General features: G+C 48.4%; 1 protein-coding gene across 1 annotated transcript in view; it reads right to left on the reverse strand.

The window, feature by feature from the left end:
• Nucleotides 1-21660, reverse strand: part of NCF2 (neutrophil cytosolic factor 2) — a 30609-nt gene that overhangs the window by 7815 nt on the left and 1134 nt on the right. Inside the window, exons 2-10 of the mRNA XM_087438816.1 lie at nt 20510-20592; nt 13558-13666; nt 8912-9046; nt 7902-8009; nt 6566-6625; nt 5126-5169; nt 2915-3056; nt 2625-2693; nt 1525-1600 (exon numbers count right to left, since the gene is read on the reverse strand). Coding sequence (XP_087294942.1) covers nt 1525-1600; nt 2625-2693; nt 2915-3056; nt 5126-5169; nt 6566-6625; nt 7902-8009; nt 8912-9046; nt 13558-13666; nt 20510-20592 — 826 coding nt within the window. The remainder of the gene's footprint in view (nt 1-1524; nt 1601-2624; nt 2694-2914; nt 3057-5125; nt 5170-6565; nt 6626-7901; nt 8010-8911; nt 9047-13557; nt 13667-20509; nt 20593-21660) is intronic.

The following is a 21660-nucleotide window of genomic DNA, read 5'->3' on the forward strand; positions in this document are numbered from 1 at the left end:
GGACACCGCCTCTGCTTCTAGGGAGCAGATAGGTAATTATCAAAGGACCATCGCGTCCTGACCAGCCCGTGGGGTTAGCAGAGATCCCAAACGTCAGTTAAACCAGTGGGCTCCAAAGCAACAGAAAGCAGGGAACGCGAGACGAGCCAAGGAGCCACAAGAAGAAATATTAGAACCACTTATTTTTACTTTGTCCTTTATTTTTTTGTTTGTTTTCTAATATACGTCATATATTAATATAGCAGTATGCATATAATTTATATAAAAGAAGTATGCATAAAGATATTCACTATATGGGGGTGCATGATCAAAAAAGACCACTGATCTCAAACACAGCTGATGATTAGAATCACTTGGGAAGTTTTTTCTAGAAATACAGATTCGTAAGCCCAATTCCAGTCCTAAAAAATCAGAATCAAAGGCCTAGGAATCTACATTCTTAAAATCTTCCTAGGTTAATATGTGATATTTGATGGGCCGCTAGACAGAAAAGATAAAAACAGAAAAGCTATCAAGGACGTTTCGGGGGGCAACTGGAGAAATTTGAATATGAAATATACATTCTATAATATGATATTAATGTTAAATGTCCTAGATATACGAATTGTATTGTGGTTACGCAGAAGAATGTCCTTGTTCTTAGGAGATACATGCTGAAGTGTAGGGTGAAGTGTCATGAGTCCGGAACTTACTTTCAAGTGGCTGAGCCACTTGAAAAAAAATTTATATATGGAGAGAGGGACAGGGCAAGTGCATGGTACAAAATGTTAACAAGTGGTGAGTTTAGATAAAAGATATTCTGGTGTTTATTGTACTATACTTTCAACTTTTCTGTAGGTTTGACATTTTTCAAAATACAAATGGGGGTGGGGAGCATCCCAAGTGATTCTGATGATCAGGTGGGCATGACGATCATCAGCCTAGCATCTGGACAAACCACCTATTCAACACATTTCTACCAAGCGTTCATTCAGAATCTGCTTCAACTGCCTTAGTGAAAAGGCCCTTACTCCCAATGCAGCCCTCTCCACACATCAGCAGAGTCTTCCTTTCACATCTTCCCCTTGGTTCTTCGTTCATCCCTGGGGATCTGCAGAGCAGTTTCTTTTCCAGATAGAGCTCCTCAGACATTTGAAAAGAGCCACTCCATCCCCCTCTGAGATAAACTTGTGCAATTACTTCAACCTTTCCTCATGGGACTTGGTTTCAGTACTTAATGACGGAGGGGTTTGGTGACTACTTGAATTGGGAGACTCACTGCCCCCCCGAAACTAGCTACTTTACCCAAGTCCTCTGAATGTTCTGGAGCAGGCAGAGAGAAAGGACATCTATTTCCTATGTTGTGGGTGGGTGGGTGGATGGTGCAGGACAGATGGGGCTCTGGGGCTGTGTGATCATAAGCTGAGTGGCATGCTGGGAGAAGAAACCAGAATTTCCCGGAAGGCTGGAAGGGCAACTACCATCAGGAAGCAGCCTGGAGCTCTCCTGCACCCAGGTCTAGGATGTTGCTCCAGGGACACTAACCTGGTGTCAACTGGGGTCTTCCAGGAGCATCAGAACTGGGAAGAGCTGGAATATCAGACTCTGGGGAGGTTTCCTCCTGGAGGTGACAGGAAGAGACTGTGAGAACCTTCAGGCAGACAGTTCTTAGGCAGGGGTAGAAGTGGGGGGGAAGGGGCAGACTCTGAGACCCCCATGGAAAAGAGCCAGATGCAAATGACTTCCTAAAAGTTGGAGTGGTGGTAACATTCAGGTAACTCAGGAGAGACTAAGGAAAGTGTTGGTTAAAAAGGGAGGCAGGGTTGGCTTGGTAAAAACAAATCATAGTAGTAATAAGAATCCTAAGCCCCACCTAAAAGGCCCTTGCTGCATAATCACCCTTTTCAGCCACATTGGAAATCCGGTGAAGACGGGGTAGGACCCTGAGCTCTTAGCTCACCCTCTCACTCCACGTCTCGCCCCTTCAAAGGAAAAATTCCACTTCTTATTTGCATGGCATTTAAAACTTTTCAAGTCATCTATATATAGTGACTCTGACCAGCGGGGGCCAAGCCCACAGAGGACAACTGGTTGCAGCCTAGAGAGAGACAGGTTCCAGGGCCATCAGACATCTACATGGCTGCTCAGATCCACTAAAACCTCTCACCAGGCCTGGCAGAAGGGCAGGCCTTTGAAGGGTGATGGAGAGAGTGGTATACCACAGCTTCAGAAGCAGTGGCTGGTAAGGCCTCTGATTCAGTGCTCTAAAGCAGTGCTCTTTTTTTTAAATGGTATTTCACCAGCCAACACATTAAATATGCTTCTTCCAGGTGAAGAGGACACATCTGGGATGACCTAATCTTCATATACTATAGGCTTTGGTCAAGTCACCCCTGCCCAGGAGGAATCATGAAGGTGAGTGGGCCCGATAGGTCCTGCAGATGCCTCCACTCAGCACGTCTAGGTTTTTCTTTCATCCCCAGGTTCAGCTCTGGGCAGCTGTTGCCAACTTAAGGCAGGCTCAGGACTAGTGAGTCTTTCTTCAGTGATTGTGACAGCGCCTCTTTCACACTGTTCTTCTCCCCTTCTCAGAGAGATCTGTCAATCAAGGGAGGGAAGTGGGTCAGGCCTTGGTATTACATTACCTCGGACTGCTGCTGAGGATGGATCAATAGCTCAACTGGTTCAAGGTAGTTGCAGGGAACAAGCCCCTTCTGCAGTGCAACATCATGGAATCAGAAAGGGGAAAATAAAGATGTGCTCATCAGTACACATACCACAAAACAGCCCAGAGCCGTGGGGGAGGGACGGACGTACAGATCAAAGAAAGTAGCTGGTCTGCAAATAAGGTAGCAGGTACTGCTCCTCAGAAAGCTCTGCCATTTGCTGCCAGGATCCCATGCCCAAAAACACCACGCCCTGATCCTCTGAATACCTGCCCGTTGAACATGACCGTAGCCCAGTTATCATTGCCCTTCTTCAAGACAAAGACGATGTTCCCGGGCATGACCTGGAGCTCCTCTGGTGTCTTAGGCACAAACCCAAACAGCACACGGTGAGCTTCCCCTTCCAGAGCCCTGCAGGGGGTGGACACAAGAGCCTGTCCACTGTCTAGCCTGGACCCCTTCCCCTCCCATGGGGCCATGGGACAAGCACAATGGACTTGGAGCCAGCAGACATGCTCCAGGCTCCTCTAACTCCACATCAAACTGCCTATGTGACTCTGAGCAGGCTGCTTGCCTGCCCGTGCTCCCAAGAGGACTAGGCAGGAAACCACATGTGAACGTGCCCGTAACCATACGTGCAGTGGGACAAGCATAAAAGGAAAAACAACACTGGACAACAAGGCCTTGCAGCGCTTGCCCTCCTTTTCCTTCCGAGGAGGAAGGTTCCTGGGTGTGCTCCGTCTGGTCTCAGGTCCGGGCTGGGGTGCGACAGGTACGGTGGTAAGGGGAGCGACACAAGGTGGAAGGGAGGTGAGAGCCTGCAGGGTGCGGAAGGTGAGTGGGGAGGAGGGAGGAGAAATCACCCAGAGCCAGCACGGGGCCAGGCTCAGGGGGAGAGGATGGGGAGCAGGAGAGCCGGGCTGTGAGGAGCATGGCGGATGTGTAAAAAGGTTCTGAGGCTGCCTTGCTGCTGGTACGCAATGTCATTTCCCCTTTACCGTTTCCTCAACACCGACTGCTCCTCAAGGCTCCCGGGCCTCCCATTTGTGCCACTTTGGAACGTGTGACCGCGAGGCCGGCTGCCAGGCTGCCTGACACTTGGAGTTTCACTCGCTCCCTCCGCTCCCTCTGGGACTGCTGGTTGTTCTCCCTCACGCTCTCCTTTGTTACTTTCCCTCAGTCCTTCCTTTTGTTTCCAAACATCATGTCTATTTTGGTAGGGGAGATAGCCTCCTCCAGCAGACTGAGAATTTAGGAATGAGCTAATCAGCACCCTCATTTTTTTTTTTAACTGATGTCTTAATAGTTTATAACACTCTGAAATTTTGGTTGTACATTGTTGTTTGTCCATCACCATATACATGTCTCCCTTCACCCCTTGTGCCCACCCCCCACCCTCCTTGCCCCTGGTAACCACCGAACAGTTCTCTCTGTCCATGTGTTGGTTTATATTCCACATATGAGTGAGATCATACAGTGTTTGTCTTTCTCTTTCTATCAGCCTCCTCATTTTTATAGTTGCTTTGGTACTTTTTTCACTTTTTTTAAACCTCTGGATTGGGTGGGGCTTGCTTCCTTTTTTTTTTCCCCCCTTTCTTTTTTTGTGAGGAAGATCAGCCCTGAGCTAACATCCATGCTAATCCTCCTCTTTTTGCTGAGGAAGACCGGCTCTGAGCTAACATCTATTGCCAATCCTCCTCCTTTTTTTTCCCCCCCCAAAGCCCCAGTAGATAGTTGTATGTCATAGCTGCACATCCTTCTAGTTGCTGTATGTGGGACTCGACCTCAGCATGGCCGGAGAAGTGGTGCGTGGGTGCGCGCCCAGGATCCCAACCGGGCCGCCAGTAGCGGAGCGTGCGCACTTAACCGCTAAGCCAGGGGCTTGCTTCCTTACTTAGAGGGGATTCGTAAGAAAGCTGTAGGTTATGCCGTTCTCTGTTTCTCGTCTTACAGAAGAATGACTTCTTTCTCTGGAGTCCTTCCTCTTACTTCTTGAGAAAACATGTGCTAATAGGGAGTGGAAAACGCCCACACAGGAAAGGAGCCACCATTCTAGCTTCTCACTCTGCTCACCTGACTCCAGGGTGCTCCGGCTGCCCCTCTTCTGAGGAGGCTGCAGCCGGTTCCAAACCGCTCTCCAACCCGAGGCCAGTGGTCTGGCCCCAGGGAGGGTGCTCATGGGACACTGCTGACTTCAGCAACAACCCCGCACTGTATGGGTGGCTGTGCATGCTGACATAGGGACACAAGGACACCATGTAGCTGTGGCCAGGCCCCCGTGGTCAGTCCCACCACAGTCGAGACTCCCGTCCCCACAGTATCCCTCCATTCTAACCTTGAAAACAGAAGAAGCCAACAATGTGGGCTAAATTCCAGAAGATTTAGACCCTGGCCCCAGCTCCATCTCTTCACCCCCTTTGTTGCCATCAGTTCAGGCTTGGAGCTTGGATATTCTGCATATTGATCTAAATCTAACTCACCTGAAGATCTCTGGGGTTTTGGGTCTGGGTGGAGGCTCAGCTGCCTATTGAACATTCAGGAGAAATGAAGAAGGGAAGGAGGGGGAGAGAGAACAGACTGTTAATGGTAATTTGAGCCTTCTTCCAGACCAGAAAATCAAAGAATGCGTTTCTGGCTCACTCAGAGCACAGTCTAGGGAGAGGGCACAGTGTACTCTGACTAACGCTGGAAAATAACACCTCCCACCAGCTCCCCGGGTACAGGTGTTACCAGCACAGCAATTCATCTTGAGCCAGACCTGATTTCTGGAGAAGTTTAGCTGTCACAGAGCATCATGGCGTCACAAGGATGCTTTTGACCTTGAGCTCCATCCCTTTCCTGGGACAGTTTCCACAAGCTCTGTTCTATAATTAATGTCTGTTATATCACATGACACGTGGGTATTTAAAATCAACTCAAGATCCACTGACCAGGTAAGAATCTCCTTTCAGTGTATGTTCCCTGTTCTACACTGACTACCATGGAGTCCAGTCATCTGGGCTTCTTCCCTGCCTTGGAGTCCTCTGGCTGCTCTGAAGCCCAAGGAACCTCTGCAAGGCTTTCTTCAATTTTATTGTGAAGAGAGAGATCAAAGAATCTTGAATCTCCTTCTAACCTCCTTTGCTAATCTCACCCCCCAGAGCCCCCCACATTCCAGGCCAGCAGTCATCATTCTGACCTGGTAAACTGTCAGGTAGACCAGGTGTGTGCAGACTGGAGTGGAGGCACCACATTCGGAAAACCCTCCCCCTGCTAGTGCTGACCAACGCCCATGCCCATCCCAGTTCTGTTGCATCAGAGCTCGAATTTTCCTCAGCCTGTCTTACCCTCTGCCCTTCACAAGGAAGCTCTGCTTTTGCATTTCTAGACCCACTGTCATCCAGTCCATCTGGGACCATCTCTCCGAGCCCAGCTTGGGTGGAAAAGTGGTTCCCTCTGGGCACCCTGCCTGTGTTCCCAAGGGAATCCCCAGCCGCAGGCAGATGGAGGGAGCCAGAAGAGCCCCCGGCCTCAGGCCCCGGGCCCCTTGGGAGTCCCCTACTAGTCCCTGTGACCTAGAACAGGCATTGTTAGAAAGTCTCTGATAGCTTACGTTTCAATTTTCTGAGAATATTCGAGGCTTCAGTAGAGAGGATCAACAGAAGCTCTCTTAGAACTTAGAGAAGTGAAGACTGGAATTTGGGGGGAAGCAGGAGGGCTGGTTTCTGAGGACTAGAGATTAAGCCTAAAACTGCCTTCCTGCCTACCAGTCCTGGACCCTGTGATCAAGGACGGGCAGGCAGACCCCCTCAGCAGCATTGAGAGGTCAGTTAAAGGAGCCCTTAAAATGAGGCAGCGCCGCACAAATATTCTACCCAGATGGACGTTTCACAGAGAGCTCTGGAGACCTAGATCCACGGAGAAGGACAGGGCTGCCTCACCTGTGGCTGCAGAGGGGCAAACCCTGAGAAACTGTCTTGATCCACCACAGATGCCACGACCTGAAATCGAGGAAGGAGCGGGTGAAGGCTCTGCCAGCACTCTTTCCCCATCCTTCTGGGGTTTTCCCCAAGATTCCCTCCTTTCTCACACCCTGGATCCATTCTCACGGACGCCTGGTTCCAGAAGTGGGCAGTGGCTAAGGATTGGATTGCTGACCCTTTGAGTTAGAATTTCCAGCCACTGAAGAAACTAGTTCCCATCCCACCCCCACTAACCCAGCAGGCTCTCTCTGTGTCTTTTTTTTTAAATTTTTTTATTGAGATGAAGTTCACATAATATCAAATTAACCATTTTAAAGTGAACAATGCAGTGGAATTTAGTATATTCACAGTGCTGTGCAACCACCACTTCTATCCAGTTCCAAAACATTTTCTTCACCCCAAAAGAAAACGCCATACCTATTAAGCAGTTAGTCCACATTCCCCTTCCTCCTAGCACCTGGCAATCACCAGTCTGCTTTCTATTTTTGTGCGTTTACCTACTCTAGATATTTCACATAAATGGAATTATATAACACTTGGCTTTTGTATCTGGCCTTCTTTCACATAGCATAATGTTTTCAAGGTTCATCCGTGTTTTAACTTGTATTGGTACTTCATTCCTTTTTATTGCTGAGTAATATTCCGTTGTCTGGCTATATCACATTTTGTTTATCCACTCATCAACTGATGGACATTGGGGTGTTTCCACTAACCCAGGCTCTCTTGAACTCTCTTGAACTACTATGCCAGAACCAGCTACCCAGTCAGTAGGCAACTTGTGCCCTACTAATGTGTCAAAGTCAAGTGCAGTTTTGGAAGAGGACTATTGACTCATTTGGATAATTTCTGAGAGAATTTGAGACCTGGATTCAGGAGGAGTCCAGTTTAAGAAGGAGTCTAATCATAGGGCTGTGAAAGTGAGACTATAAGGAGCATTAAGCCAAGAGGATGCCATGCTGGTCCATTTGCCTAACATGTTCTCTCCACATTTAGTGAGCACCTTGTAGCTGTGTTTTCTTTCCACTGGCTCAGTCCCCAAGACTCAGCATCCTGTGAGTAACCGTGTGGCTCTCACCCCAGGTCAGGCTAGAAGGGAAGAATGAGAGGAGCCTGGAGAAAATAAACTAGAAGCATTTGCCCATCTTTCAGCAAGACCTCCACACTGTAAACCATCTCTCACTGCCATCCCAGGGCAGAACCACAGGCAGGTGCCTTGTTCCCAACAGTCACTCTGACCCTGCTCCGCACGGCCCGCGCTGTAGGAGCCTCAGGGGAAGTTGAGAGTCCCACTTACCGTCGCCTTGCCTAGGTAATCCTTCTTGGCCAGTTGAGCCACTTGCCTCTCATTTGGCCGAAACAACCTGCCCACAGGGATCACCACTGGCTCATACAGCTTCTGTTTCTATAACACAGAGAGCAGAGAATTTCCTTACCTGTAAAATGGGGGTTACAATGCCCGACTTGCCTCCCTCACTGAATGGATGCAAGGATCCATTGAGATAACCTCACAAAAGCACTTTTTCAAAATTTGTAAGGACTGAACTTGTTACTATTTCTGGGTACCCAAGGTAGGAACAGTTGGTTTCAATATCACTGTATACTGAGAGGCTGTGTGGTCATCTGCCAGTGTTATCTGCCCAGCACCCTCTTTTCCTGGGGAGGTGCCCCTCTCCCTCTCTGTGTGGCCCGGGTGGGGCTGTCACTCACAATGCAGGAGGGACCACAACTGCAAGGCACCACCCAGGACCCAAGCAAGACCCATGACAGTGCTCTCTTGGGATTAGTGTCTGCTGACATGGACAGGCATGTAAAGCCTGACTTGAGCCCCCTTATTCCTGGTGTTTTAAAAACCTTATTTAAAACTAGCTTCATCCCAAATGTGCTTAGACAAACGGTGGATAATTTGCACCATTCGTTCATATAATCAATACATTTTTGTTGAGAGCCGTCATGTGCTTGGCACTGTGCCAGGCTGCTGGGAGGACTCAACGGCGAGCAAGCTGGCACAGCCTCATCCTCATGTGCTTGGTTCCAGCCTCCAGCCTCCTGCTGTCCCTGTGCCTCCACGGAGCCCCACTTGGAGGGCGGTGTGAAGCGGGGCTCTGCTGTCCCGTACTCTAGGCCTCAACCTCTCAGCACTTCCAGATTCAAGATCCCACGTGGAACTATACCCCAAGACTGCTGTTACCCAGAGCTCAGAGAAATAAGAGCACCACTTTCATGGTTTCTCAATCCACATGTCCCCTGAAACAAATAAAAATCCAATGAAATCCTTTCACTACCCCGCATCACTGAGACACTTACCCAAACACATTCCATGGCTCTGTCAATTTTGGAATGTCTGGGCTCAGACTTCATGTTCGTAGCCAATGCTAAATGTTCCTCAGCTTTTTTCCATTCCTTCTTCTTGGCATACATGAAAGCAATATTATATAACACCTAGAAAAGCACAGACCACAACAAAACTGGAGGCTGCTCCCAATCTAAGAACCAGGGAAGAGCTTGCGTGTATGCTTCTGGAATGTTGCCTGGTGACACATCTCCCTTTCCCAGCTCTCCTGGGAATATCTAAAATATAATCAATCTTGCTACCAAGTTATGTCCAGCACAAGGACGGTGTTAAGAAAACAGCATGTAATGCATAAATCCAGCATCATGTGCGTTCTTTCATCAACCAAGTAGCTCAGGTGGGGACAAGAACTATTGTGTTGTTTTAGTATTGAGAAGAGCGGCGTGCTCAAGGCCCCTTGAAGAGTTAGGAATAAAATGCACGTGTATGTGGCCTCCCAGACCAGCTCCTGCCACTGAGCCTAGGCTGAAAGACTGGACAGGAGTGGGGTGGGGAGAAGGAGGTTTCCAGATGCATCGTCCTGTACCAGCACCAACAGAACCCTGCCTGGAACACAGGAGTAACTAACAAGACTGTGATATAGTCATATGGGCACGAGGAAACTTCACTGGCAAAAGTCCAGTGGAGCTGGAAGGAGACTTGGCACAAAGCCAGGGCAGCACTTCACCTGGATGGAGGGGTGGGAAGGGCACTTGCACCAACAGGCATAATTTTCCAGGTCTTGAGTTGGGTGGTAGGTTCATGAGTGTCTGTTTTATTATTATGCTTCACAACTTACACATAGAATCAAATAATCTTTTGGATGCCTCAGCAAGACAAGAAAACCACTTGACTGAATGAGGTAAAAAGGACGCGTAAGCAAAGATGGAAAAGCAACAGAGAGCAGAAGAAAATCAAGATGGCAACTAACAAAAAGTGTTCGCTTTCCTTCTTTTTAACGACAGTGCAGCGAGTTCTTAGGGCTCCCTGCACCACGTGTGAAGAAAGAGCTGAACAGCCAGGAGCTGCTGCCAGATTTTCACAGCTGAAAGTTATAGGTGTCACAGCCTGAAGGGCTGGGTGCAGTGGGGCATGTCGCCAGGGCCTCAGAGAGGAGATACTGAGGCCCAGCTAGAGCAGAGGATTGTTGGCCTCCCAAGCTGTAACGCGCGGAGGTAGTACAGTGGAGGGGTTAACAGCACAGGTACCAGGGCTGTTTTCTAGTATGTGGCCTCAGTTTCATTGTAAAATGGTGACAATAACATTCCTGCCTCTAGATTGTTGTAAGAAATAAATGAAATCATTCACATAAAGCACTCAGTTCAATTGCTTGGCACGTGGCAGGTGCTCATTAAATATTCAGTACTATTATTACCATTATCTGCTGTGTTATCTTGGGACTTGCTGGGAGGCTGAGCAAAGAAGGGCGTTTACCCCCCAAGTCTTGCATGCCTGCTCGGGGAAAGTAACAATGCCCACGTGATTGAGGGGAAGATGACAGGGCTGAGTTTAGCAGACTGATGCCATCTGGAGATGCTTCGGTTTATAATCACAAGGCTAAATCTACGAAAAACTTTGGGCTCCTAGACGTCAGTGCTGCCTGTTGGAGGCAGTATCATTGTCATTGTTGTCATCATTGTATCATCATCATCACTGATACCATTTACTGACCACCTATTCTGGGCCAGGCACTTTATCTGCATTATCTGTAAGCCTCACAGCCACCATCTGAGTGAGGGGCCTCACTCTGTGCTTCCATACTCCTTCTGTAGCACTTCTCTTGTCCTAACCTTACCACCTCACGTTAGACATGACCACGAGCTTCTGGGCACTGACACCTTGTCTTGTGGACAACTGGACCTCTGTTGCCTGACATTAGCACGCATTATCAATGTATGCACAAATAAATGAGTTTATTAATGAATGTGTATGAGGTAAGAACTGAACCTTCTTTACAGATGAGGAGGAGCCTGCAGCTCAGAAATGACACGTAACTTACCCAGGATCATACAACTAGTAAGTGTCAGGATGGGATTTGATCTCTATCTATCTGATTCCAAAGTCCTTGCTTTTAGTGGTAGCCAGCTTCCAAGACGGCCCCCAGTGATTCTCACCTCCGGGACTCACCCTCCTGTGTAGTTCCCTCCTACATCCAATAGAGCTGACATGTACAGCCAATAAGATGTTATGGAAATGGGGGGGGGGTGACATTTGAGCCTATGTTATAAAAGACATTGACACTCCATATTACTTTCTCTTGGACTTTTACTTTCTCCAGGGGAAGCCAACTGATGTCATGACAAGACAAGCGGCCTGCTGGAGAGGTTCGTGAGGCAAAGAACCGAGGCCTCCTGCCAACAAGCAACGCTAAGTTGCCAGATGTGTAAGTTACCTCAGAAGTAGATCCTCCAGCCCCAGTCAAGCTTTCAGATGATGACAGCCCTGGCCAACATCTTGAGTGCAACTCCATGAGAGCCTCTGAGCCAGAACCACCCAGCCAAGCCACTCTTGGATTCCTGACCCCAGAAATGGTGAGACGATAAATGGTATTGTTTTAAGCCACCATGTTTTAGAGTAATTTGGTGTTTAGCAATGGATAACTAATATACTTCTGTATACCAGTCATCCACCGCACCATGGTTTGGTTCAGGGCCTCATCCAGATAGAAAGAACAGTGTATCAAGGAAAGTATGGATGGGTGGGAGGATTGGTGTTTCCATGGAGTTAGTGGCTAGTGCTGGACGATGGGGACTGGGACCTAGGCCAGAAGTGGAGACTGAGACTCCTTTCCAGGCCTATTTCTGAGCCTCGACGAGCTGTTGCCTTCTGAAAACATGCTTGGCTGGCCCAACCCACCCCTGACCAGGTGTGCAAGGAAGGAGAACTCAAACTTCCTGTTTGGTTCTCAGCCACCTTCTGTTTAGACATTTTCCTACAAGAGGTGTTATGACTTAGTGACTGAAAAAGCCTGAGATTCTTTTCAAGAAGGATGGTGTGATTTCTCAGAAGCCAGAGTTATACTCTGGTGGGAAGGGAGGGGTGGCATTTTAAGTAGAGAATGACTGGAGGGTCTCATGAGGCAGAAAGGCCGCCTACCCTGAAAGTCCAGCCTTACTTGCAAAGAGGCCCACACAGCCAGTATTTCCTGCCCCCAGGTCATTTCAACTCCAACTGTGAGGAGGACATTCCTCCCACAGAATTCTGCTTTGATGTCATTTTGGCATGATCCTTTCTCTGGAGCTGCTTGGTCCCCTTCCCTTTAATTTATGTAAGTGTTTCTCAATTGGAAGTGACCGGTAACGTGTAGAGATATTTTAGGTTGTCACACTGGGGGCGGGGGTGCTACTGGCATGTAGTGAGTAGAGGCCAGGGATGCTGCTAAACATCCTACTATGTGCAGGACAGCCCCCCACTACAAAGAATTATCTGGTCCAACATATCAATAGTGCCATGGTGGAGAAACCCTATTCTAGAAGCTGGCCAAATGGCAGCCAATTCCCACCACAAAGCCTCATTTCCCTAGACTGTGAGAAGTGAAGTAACTAGCTAGCCTGCTGCAGGGCTGGATGGGGACCCACGTCCCCAGGGACCTGGGCAGCTGCGGCCTCTATTATTAGCCCTGAGCGACCCTGGGGGCACTTGGCTTCTCCTGCCTGAGAAACTAAAGCAAGGGGACTTTTTTCAATGATTCTTCTAAATAAAGATCTACAATATTTACAGAGATTTTAGTTTTTAAAGGCATTGGTGTATATTTGGAGGATAGGAGCAGAGTGGGGAGGGTTGGTTGAAAAAGTACACAAACCTGTCATGTTTCTCCCTTTTGGTAATACAGAAATTAAGTTGTCCTTCTATGGAAACCTTTCCTACATGTGTGCTTTGAGCTGTTCTTTGAGCAAGAGGGGACAGATTTGTGTCAAAGAATCCTCACTCTCTTTTTTGGTATCAACCAAGTACATGAGGCCAGAACCATTAATAGCAAAGAGCATGATCTGTGATTTGGGAACTGAGCAAGGGTAGCTCAACTCCAACTGTGAGGAGGACATTCCTCCCACAGAATTCTGCTTTGATGTCATTTTGGCATGATCCTTTCTCTGGAGCTGCTTGGTCCCCTTCCCTTTAATTTATGTAAGTGTTTCTCAATTGGAAGTGACCGGTAACGTGTAGAGATATTTTAGGTTGTCACACTGGGGGTGGGGGTGCTACTGGCATGTAGTGAGTAGCAGGTCCTACATGGATAGTGAGCCCACGATTTTGGATTTGTTAGTATAATACTGTGCAAATAGCCTGTCAACCTGAATTATGCAAATTATTATGAATACTTTCACAGGCCAATGCACTCGTGTCCAGCCTCCCTTCAGAGAGCTAGTAGGCTCATTTTTGCAAGGTCCTTTGAGCCTCCCTTTAATAAAATGCATGCCCTCAGGTAACTGAATACTCCATGATGAGCCTGGAGTCATTGATCTGAGTCTTTTCTTAAAGGGAAAATCTGAGTCCCAAGGCACAGGAGACGAAATGCCTTTTCCAAGCTCCTGAAAGCGTCAACAGATGGCTGTGCATCTGAACCATCAGCTGCCCCTGGGCCACGACCCACTCCTGCCCAGGCTGGGCCCTCCCTCCTTACCTCACAAGCAAACAGCTTGAACTGTAGCCCTAGGATCTTGTAGTCTATCAGCTGGTTCCCTCGAAGCTGAGTCAAGGCCTCTTTAAGGTCTTTAATAGCTGAATCGTATCTGCAGGAGAGAGGGAGAAAATAAACCAGCCGAGGGCATGGAGGAATAAATGCGGAATAAAATGTGTGTCTGCCTCCCTTTCCCCAGCCCTCTCACTGGGACAAGAAGTCTTTCCAACTCTTTTTGACCTGCTCTACTTTTCACCAACCCTGAGCCCCAGCATTCCATGGAACTCAACGGGAAGGTGCCCCCTGGGGTTGTGCATCCCAGAAATCCTGAGTGTCCCCCAGTCTCAGGAGGTGGCAGCTATTTTCATCTCTGTTGACTACATACAGCTCCCACCTCTCTGACAACCAGCTTGTCAGTCTCCAATGGAGCCCTCATTCTCCTCTGCGAGCTCCAGGCAGAGCTGGCACAGGCCGGCCCCTGTGTCCTGCAAACTGATTCAGAGCACCGCTCACTCCTCGCTCCTCACTCTAAGGCCAGGCCAGCCTGACACAGCTGTGAGCGGCCCCTTCTCACAGCCTCTGACATCACCCTCCTGCCCAGAGCCTTCTCCTCCCGCTTCTGTGGAGTTCATCTTAGCTCTTGGTTTTGTGTCCTTCTTAGTCTGCTTTCCCCTCCCCCCTCCTCCACACGCTTTGGAAAAAAGGAAAAAGAAAGCGCCACTGAAGCCAGATAGCGTTTCTAACCGTGCTCCTGGCCCTGCCCTTTTGCTTGTTGGATTGGCATTGTGCTGACAGGCTCAAGGTGTGTCAGGGCTGTTGTCATCGGATTGGTGGCCGAGAATGGGGCTGACCACATCAATAGTGCCCAAGGGGTGTGGGCAGGACCTGGACACACACTCCTGAGGAGGCTGGCCCAGGGCTCCTTGGCCTGCCCCTGACCTCCACAGAGGCCCTGGTGAGAAGGAGCCATTGCTGGGCTTCGGGGGGTCACAGCAGCAAAAATCAAACTACCTACCTGCCCCCGGGTCCCTGGCCTGGCAGGAACAAATTTGGCTGTCTGGTTGTGGCTCCCACTGGGGCAACTGAACTGCAAGTCCCTTGGCCGCTGCCTGATCCAGAGCTGCCATGTGTGGCTTCTCCTGGAGGCAAGCCTGGAATGTGAATGCAGGCTGGTGGGGACCCCCAAGAGGTCATGTGGTGTAGTGAAGGCACCCTAGGACAGGCGCCAAGAGACTGGGACCAGATCCATTAGCTCTGCCACCAACTGGGAGACCCTGACAAATTAATTCCTTGGCCTCAGTCTCCATGTCAATAATATAAGGAGCATATTGTGTACAAGGAGCATATTATATTCAAGGAATGTATCATATGAGGAGCTTTCTAGTATGTGGTCCCGGATCTAATTTCTAGAGTCAAAACCACATGGACTTGAGTCCTGGCTTGCCACTTCCTATCTAGTGACAAAGGGCAAGTTACACAATTTCTCTATGTCTGGTTCCTCATCTTTAGAATTAGAGAATAATAACAACACGTGCCTCACGGGATTGTCGTGAGCACAAATGAGATGAAGCATTCAGGCGCTTAGGAGGGTGCCCGGCACAGACAGTAATTTACTATTATTTATATTATATTATTTTTTCAGCTTTAAAAGTCTGACAATGAAATTAATATACCAGTCATTTATTACATGCTTACTTCAAGTTCTATTCTGAATTAGGTATTAGCAGGAGATAAAAATACACAGTTGTAGAAGCTGGAACTCTGATCTCAGGAAAGCTTGAGCTGATCAGGAGGGAGGGCTGGCCGAGAAAGCCCTAAGGAACGTGTAGCCAGGGTGGCTGGGGGAGAAGCTGGACGTTCTGTCATCATTTGGGAGGAAGTAACTCACACAGCAGCGGTGGCTACAGGAGTAATGGGAGAAGACAGCCTGGGTTTGAAACAGGAGGATGGCTTCTCTAATGTGTCCTTATTAATAAAGATGATTGTGCAACCTATTAAAAGCATGCAGGCCATTCCTCAAGAAGCATTTCAAGGGGCCAGCCCCATGGCATAGTGGTTAAGTGCGCGTGCTCCTCTGCTGGCGACCAGGGTTCGCATCCCGGGCACGCACCAATGCACTGCTTGTCAGGCCGTGCTGTGGCGGTGTCCCATATAAAGTGGAGGAAGATCGGCATGGATGTTAGCTCAGGGCCAGTCTTCCTCAGCAAAAAGAGGAGGATTGGCATGGATGTTAGCTCAGGGCTGATCTTCCTCACCAAAAAAAAAAAAAAAAAAAAAAGAAGCATTTCAAGTCATTTACACATCCTTTTGGGCATTCCTGTGAAGGGGAAGAAGCTATGCATCCCTGGGTGGCTGGCTTCAATTCACTGGGCCAAGAAGGAGGGGCAGGCAGAAATGCAGGTGTCTTGTTCCGTGGGCAGATGAGGTTTCCACTGTGTTGCACGGCCTGTTTGTGAGATAGCCGAAGGTCCTCAGAGGGCACGCTTTAAGTACTGTCAGCGTTAACCTACAAATGTGCCTTCCTCGCCAGCGAGCTGGCTCAGCAGATAAATTTCAGCTGAGAAGTAACACCGCCTGTGTCTACCTGGTGTTGAAGGAGGCCCAACAAAGTCCTGCTCATAATTCTCCCGTCCATCAAGATGTCTAAAGAGCTGGGCCCGGCGGAAGGGAGAGAGAAAGACCTGATAAATTATTCAAAGTGCTTGCTTTGAGTAAAACAGGGTGGGAGTCCCCCTGATAAATGTCCATTTTTAAACACATCTTTAAAAGCATCGCCCTGACTGCTGGCCACAGGCCTCTCCTCAGCCCCCCACTTGTTTACCCAGAACTGCACCCCTGGGGCATCGCTTTGACACACAGCTCTGTTTGCTGCCGCACGGGGTCTGAATAAGCTCATTATGAAAACTCCAAAACAGCATTCAGCCCTGGGTGCTGATGGGCCGTGGGCAGCAGCCCCCGCCTCCCTCCAGCCCTTCTTCAGGAGTTCTCTTTGGTGCCATTTGGAACCCACAGTGTCCCCTAGAAGGCCAAGGTGCTGGAGCTTCCTGCCGGGTTCTTCTGGGCTGAGCGCGAGTGCTTTCTTCACACCCACACCCCAATGACACCCCACCAGGCACCTTGGCTGAGCTGTTCCCTGAGCCCTCGCTCCCCCCAGGCAGGGGCTCACCAGCACAGCGGCAACCTTGCTGTGCCTTTTCACAGGCTCTGAGCTGAGAGGGTTTGTAATCCTCATTTCTGTCATACTCCCTGTAAAGGTTTCTTAGTAACTACTGACGTTCCTGATTGTTCCTGTGCTACCAATGCCCCACGAGTCTAGAATCCTGCGACTCATACACTTGTACTCAGCATAATGGAGAGGTTTAGCAAACTGAAAGAAGTCAAAATGTCAAACACTTCTATGACAGGGGCTGGGGGCCCTGCCCTGTCCTGTTTCAGAGACAGCAGAGAAAAGGCTTTGCTGTGTTGCCTCTTGGGGCCAGCTCCGTCTAAAGGGTCTGGCCGTGATTCTCATGGCCCTCAGATTCATAAGGCCCAGGATCTGAAGCACAACTTAGAGCTCCCTTCCCCTTTTGGATGACAAGGCTGGGATCTGAGAGGTGAGGCAGTCTGGCCACAGTCATCGCCGAGACACCACCTGCCTTCTCAGAAATGCACCCTAGCTTTGTTCTCTGGAACTGTATGATGGCAGGAGAGGCACACAACCACATGTGAAAGTGGGGGAATCCGAGAGAAAAAAACACCCAAAACATTATCACCCTAAAATGATCCCGTTGTAATCTGAAAGAATTCCTAACCCACTCATTAAGAAGTAATTTTTCTAGTCCCCATGGCACTTATTTAAATATCTCTGATAGCACTTGCCCCATTCTGCCTTACGTTATAGTAACTAGTGTTCGTGACCTGTTCTCTCCTTTTAATTTATAAGTTCCTTAAAGCAGAGGCTATATTTTGCTCACTTTTGTTTAATTAATTCAATAAACATTTATTAATTACTATACTTGATACTGAAATGTAAGAGTGAAAAAGGAAAGATTTCTCCTCGCGAGAAACTCACAGAGTGGTGGAGGAGACAAAAATACAGGCAAATATCTGTCATAGAGCAGACAGATGGTATAAAAGGAGGCAGAAACAGAGTGGTTGCTGCCCTAGTGGTTGAGTGTGTCTGGGGCAAACGCACAGAGGATGAATGAGTGGGTAGACAGTGGCTGGACCACATAGGAACAGACAAGGGAATTTGGCCTTTACCCTACAGTAATGGGAGCCACTGGAAGTTCTTAAGCAGATCACACGTATATATATATGTTTTTTGGTGGGGGCGGGGGATGAGGAAAACTGGCTCTGAGCCAACATCTACTGCCAATCCTCCTCCCTTTGCTGAGGAAGATTAGCTCTGAGCCAACATCCGTGCCCATCTTCCTCCACCCTGTATATGGGATACCGCCACAGCATGGCCCGACGAGTGATGTGTCAGTCTGCGCCCAGGATCCGAACCTGCGAACCCTGGGCTGCCGAAGCAGAGCGAATGAACTAACCACTACGCCACCAGGCCGGCCCCCAGATCACATATATTTTTTAAGAAGACCACTCTGGAATACGCATGGAGAAGACAAGACTGATGGCCGGGATATCAGTTCGGAAGTGATTACAATAGTCGTGGTGAAAAATGAGAGTCCAAACCAGGGCAGTGCTGGTGGGGATGGAGAGAAATGGGTAGATTTAAGCGATATTTAAGAAGTCAACTTGACAAGGTTTAGGAAAAGAGACATTCTGGGCTGATACCAGGTAGAGACTTAGTAGCTGGCTGGCTACAGATGGAAGTCAATGCCATGGGAGAGGGTGGTGGGATCCGTTAAGGGTTCACACATAGATTTTCAGGGGACACTGAACCCCCTGAAACTGCACGTAAAAGTATGTATGTGCTTGTGTGTGTGTTCCTGGGAAGAGAGCCCATAAATTTTATCATTTACCAACACTGTTACAGGGATAAAAGGGAAAAGGATCAAGAGCAGAACCTTGGGAGAGGGGACACCAATGCCTATGGATTGAGCAAAAGAAAAGAAGGTGGCACAGGGTGGAGAAGAGTGCCTCATTTATATTATTTCCTCAAGAGGTAGTTATTGAATTAAAGATAAAATTTGGAAGACTTTTCTCTCAGGTTTAACTATTATCAATCACAGACTAACTGAATCCTGGGTCTTATTCCTAGATCTTTCTAAGATCTTTCTGACTCACTCAAAATCTGGGCCCTTCAGACTCCGAGACTTCTGGGTATTTTCACATCGAAACTTCTTCTGGGAGCCTTCCCTCTTTGCCAGTTGTCTCTCCTCATTATAGGTCTTAGAGCTAATTAAAGGACAGCCTTGGAGTTTGTCTTTTGAGATTTAAGATCAACCGGAGGATTTGTGCCCAGGCCTCCCTGCATATCCTATACATCTGGAGAACCTAGGGGATGAGGGAGGGAGGATGAGAACGAGAAGGATGTTAAGAAGGAAGACAGAGGCAAGAGGCCGCTAAAAGGTAAATGCCTGGACAGCTTCTCTCAATCTCAGGCTCTCTCTCCTCAGATTGCCTCTGTGTCTGTGGGGTTTTTGGGGGGAAGGGTGGAGGAAAGACTTCACTCCTACTGGTCTTCATTCAGGTAATTGACCACATCTACATCCTGGAAGTCCTCTGAGCTTCTTGTAGTTGCCCCTGGCAACAGCTGAGCACAGCTGCCTTACAGGCTCTGTTTCTGACTAAACTGTAGGAACAAAGCCTTTCCAGGTTGCACAGGATCAGAGCCCAGCCCTCTCCCCAGTGCCTAGACATTCTCTGTAGGCCTCCCCTCTGCCCCACCAACACCCTACCTTACCTGCTCTGTGTGCGCACGGGTGAGAGCACACACACACACACACACACACACAAACACACACACATACACACACACCCGCCCACTCCATGCTCCAACCATTTCTGAAAGTTCTTCATTAGCCTGAGCCAAATTCTTCTTCCCTAGAACTTGTGCCCACTAATGGAACAATTTCTACAAAGAGTCAGTTTGCCATCCCCTAAAATATCTTAAATTGATGCTTAAAATATTTTTTCTTTGTTTTTTGTATATTTGTTATTGGGGTATTTTGGGAAGGGGAATGGGAATTGAGATTAACTTTCATTTTCTACTTATTTTTTTATTAATTATTTTGTATTGACTGTAGACGCACCAAAAAATACTGATAGGCTGATAGAAGACAATGGAAATCCTTATAATTTCACCACCCAGAGAGAACTGCTGACAACATTTTGGTCTGTGGCCTTCCAGACTACGCTGTGAACCAGAAATGGAATTGTGTTATGCATACAGTTTTGAAATCTGGTTTTAAATTTAACATCTACTGTGAACTTTTTTCCATATTAATATATATACTATTTATTTATCTGTATTAATATATTCTTATACATATAATGTTAATAGTTCATATTTACATTTTGGTGTCTGAATTGGATTTCACTGAATGCATTAAACCAGGCTTTTGAAATCACATTCTGCAGGAATGAAGGAAGGTTTTGATGTGGTTTCAGGATAATCCTCATTGTGTGACAGCGCAATACCTCCTAATAGCAGACCACCATGGTTGTCCCCTTGGTGGCCAAAATACTTACAACCAGCACAGCCCAGGCTATGACCCATCAGGGACGCTGGTGGGGTGCCACACCAGCTGAATACCAGGCCGTGGTGGTTACACAGGCTCATTGTGAGCTGTGACACAGCTGGTTTATAATTGGCAGGTCTGCATTCCCTCCCCCGGCAGGGCTCCCACCTCGTGCTGATTTATTGAGTAACTTCCCAGAGAAGGTCCAGTCACGCTTTTCAACAGAGGTTGGGAGATACTTCCCAAACCCCAAGTCTAGCAGCACAGAGACCTTCTCCGGGTTTCTCTGCGAACTTCCCCAGCTTGTGCAACACTGGACCACTTACTTCTCTATTTGGTAGTAGAGCATCCCTCGTTGGAAGTAGGCCACCGCCAAGTGCTTGTCTCGATTAATGCTTTTAGTGAAGGCCTGCGGAGAGAAGGGCCCATAGGTGGCTGAGGAGCCGGGCAGTGAGGGGGTGTGAGATGAGCCAGAGGGTGAGGCAAGAAGCGTCAGGAGAACAGATGGTGTCTAGAAGGTGACAGGAGGCTCAGGGGTCAGACAGGCGGGGTGAAAACGCCCTGTGTTGTCACTTTCTAGTGGCACGGCGTGAGGCAATCTACCTAATCTCCTTGAACCTTATTTTTCTCCTCTGTAAAATGGGGATATTAAAATCTGCCTTTCACAATTACTGACAAGATTAAAATAATAGGTAAAAGTAATTATGAAAATAACAATTAAAATGTTATATACACTATTATATTTGTTTATTACATAAATTCATGATATAGATGTTATACAATTAAAATAATAACAACAAAGAATGCATATAAAATGCCAGTAGCAAGGACTCAAGCAGGAAACCAAAGAAAGGCAGAGAGTGAGAAGGTCAGCAGCAGAAGGATGCGAGGAGAAATCCAGAGCAGGGAGAGGAAGGCGTGGGAGTGAGCTAGCTGACAGGTGCACGGTGCCAGCATAGCCTTTCCTGGGAGTGCCCGTCGAGGCAGAAGCAACCAGCCCGGCTCCATCCCTGCCCCCAGACGGGCTGCTATGCGTTGCGTTGCCGGCTTCTTCTCCCCGACAGTGTGCACTTTGTCTCTGGCAGCCCTCAGAATCTGTGGTGCTCTTTGCTCAGCCCCCGGGCAGGGCCCTGAGAGGAGGTGGGGGCCCTCGCGTGCTCCTGTCTGCCCACCCTGGAGCCTGAGATGGACCTGTTGGGCCTCGCGGGCATTCAAGTGGCTTCTCTCCTCTTCTTTGCTCATCAGCTGGTCACAGTGAGGATGGCTGTGGCAGGAACTGGCTCTTTGAGGGTGCTGGGGAGTCAGTTATCTGTCCACGTCTCCTTGCAAAGACTGGCAGTAAGAGGTGAAAATAAGAACTAACATGTACATAGTGATGTGAAGTTACACAGCACTTTCATAGTTGGTGCCTCACTTAAGCCTCATGATGTTGAACCTCTCAAGAAACTGAGAGCCAGAAGTCCACATGACTTGCTGA

This window comes from Ceratotherium simum, chromosome 2 (assembly GCF_057802395.1).
Source record: "Ceratotherium simum simum isolate JZ-2026a chromosome 2, ASM5780239v1, whole genome shotgun sequence".
In the NCBI taxonomy this organism is placed as follows: Eukaryota; Metazoa; Chordata; class Mammalia; order Perissodactyla; family Rhinocerotidae; genus Ceratotherium; species Ceratotherium simum.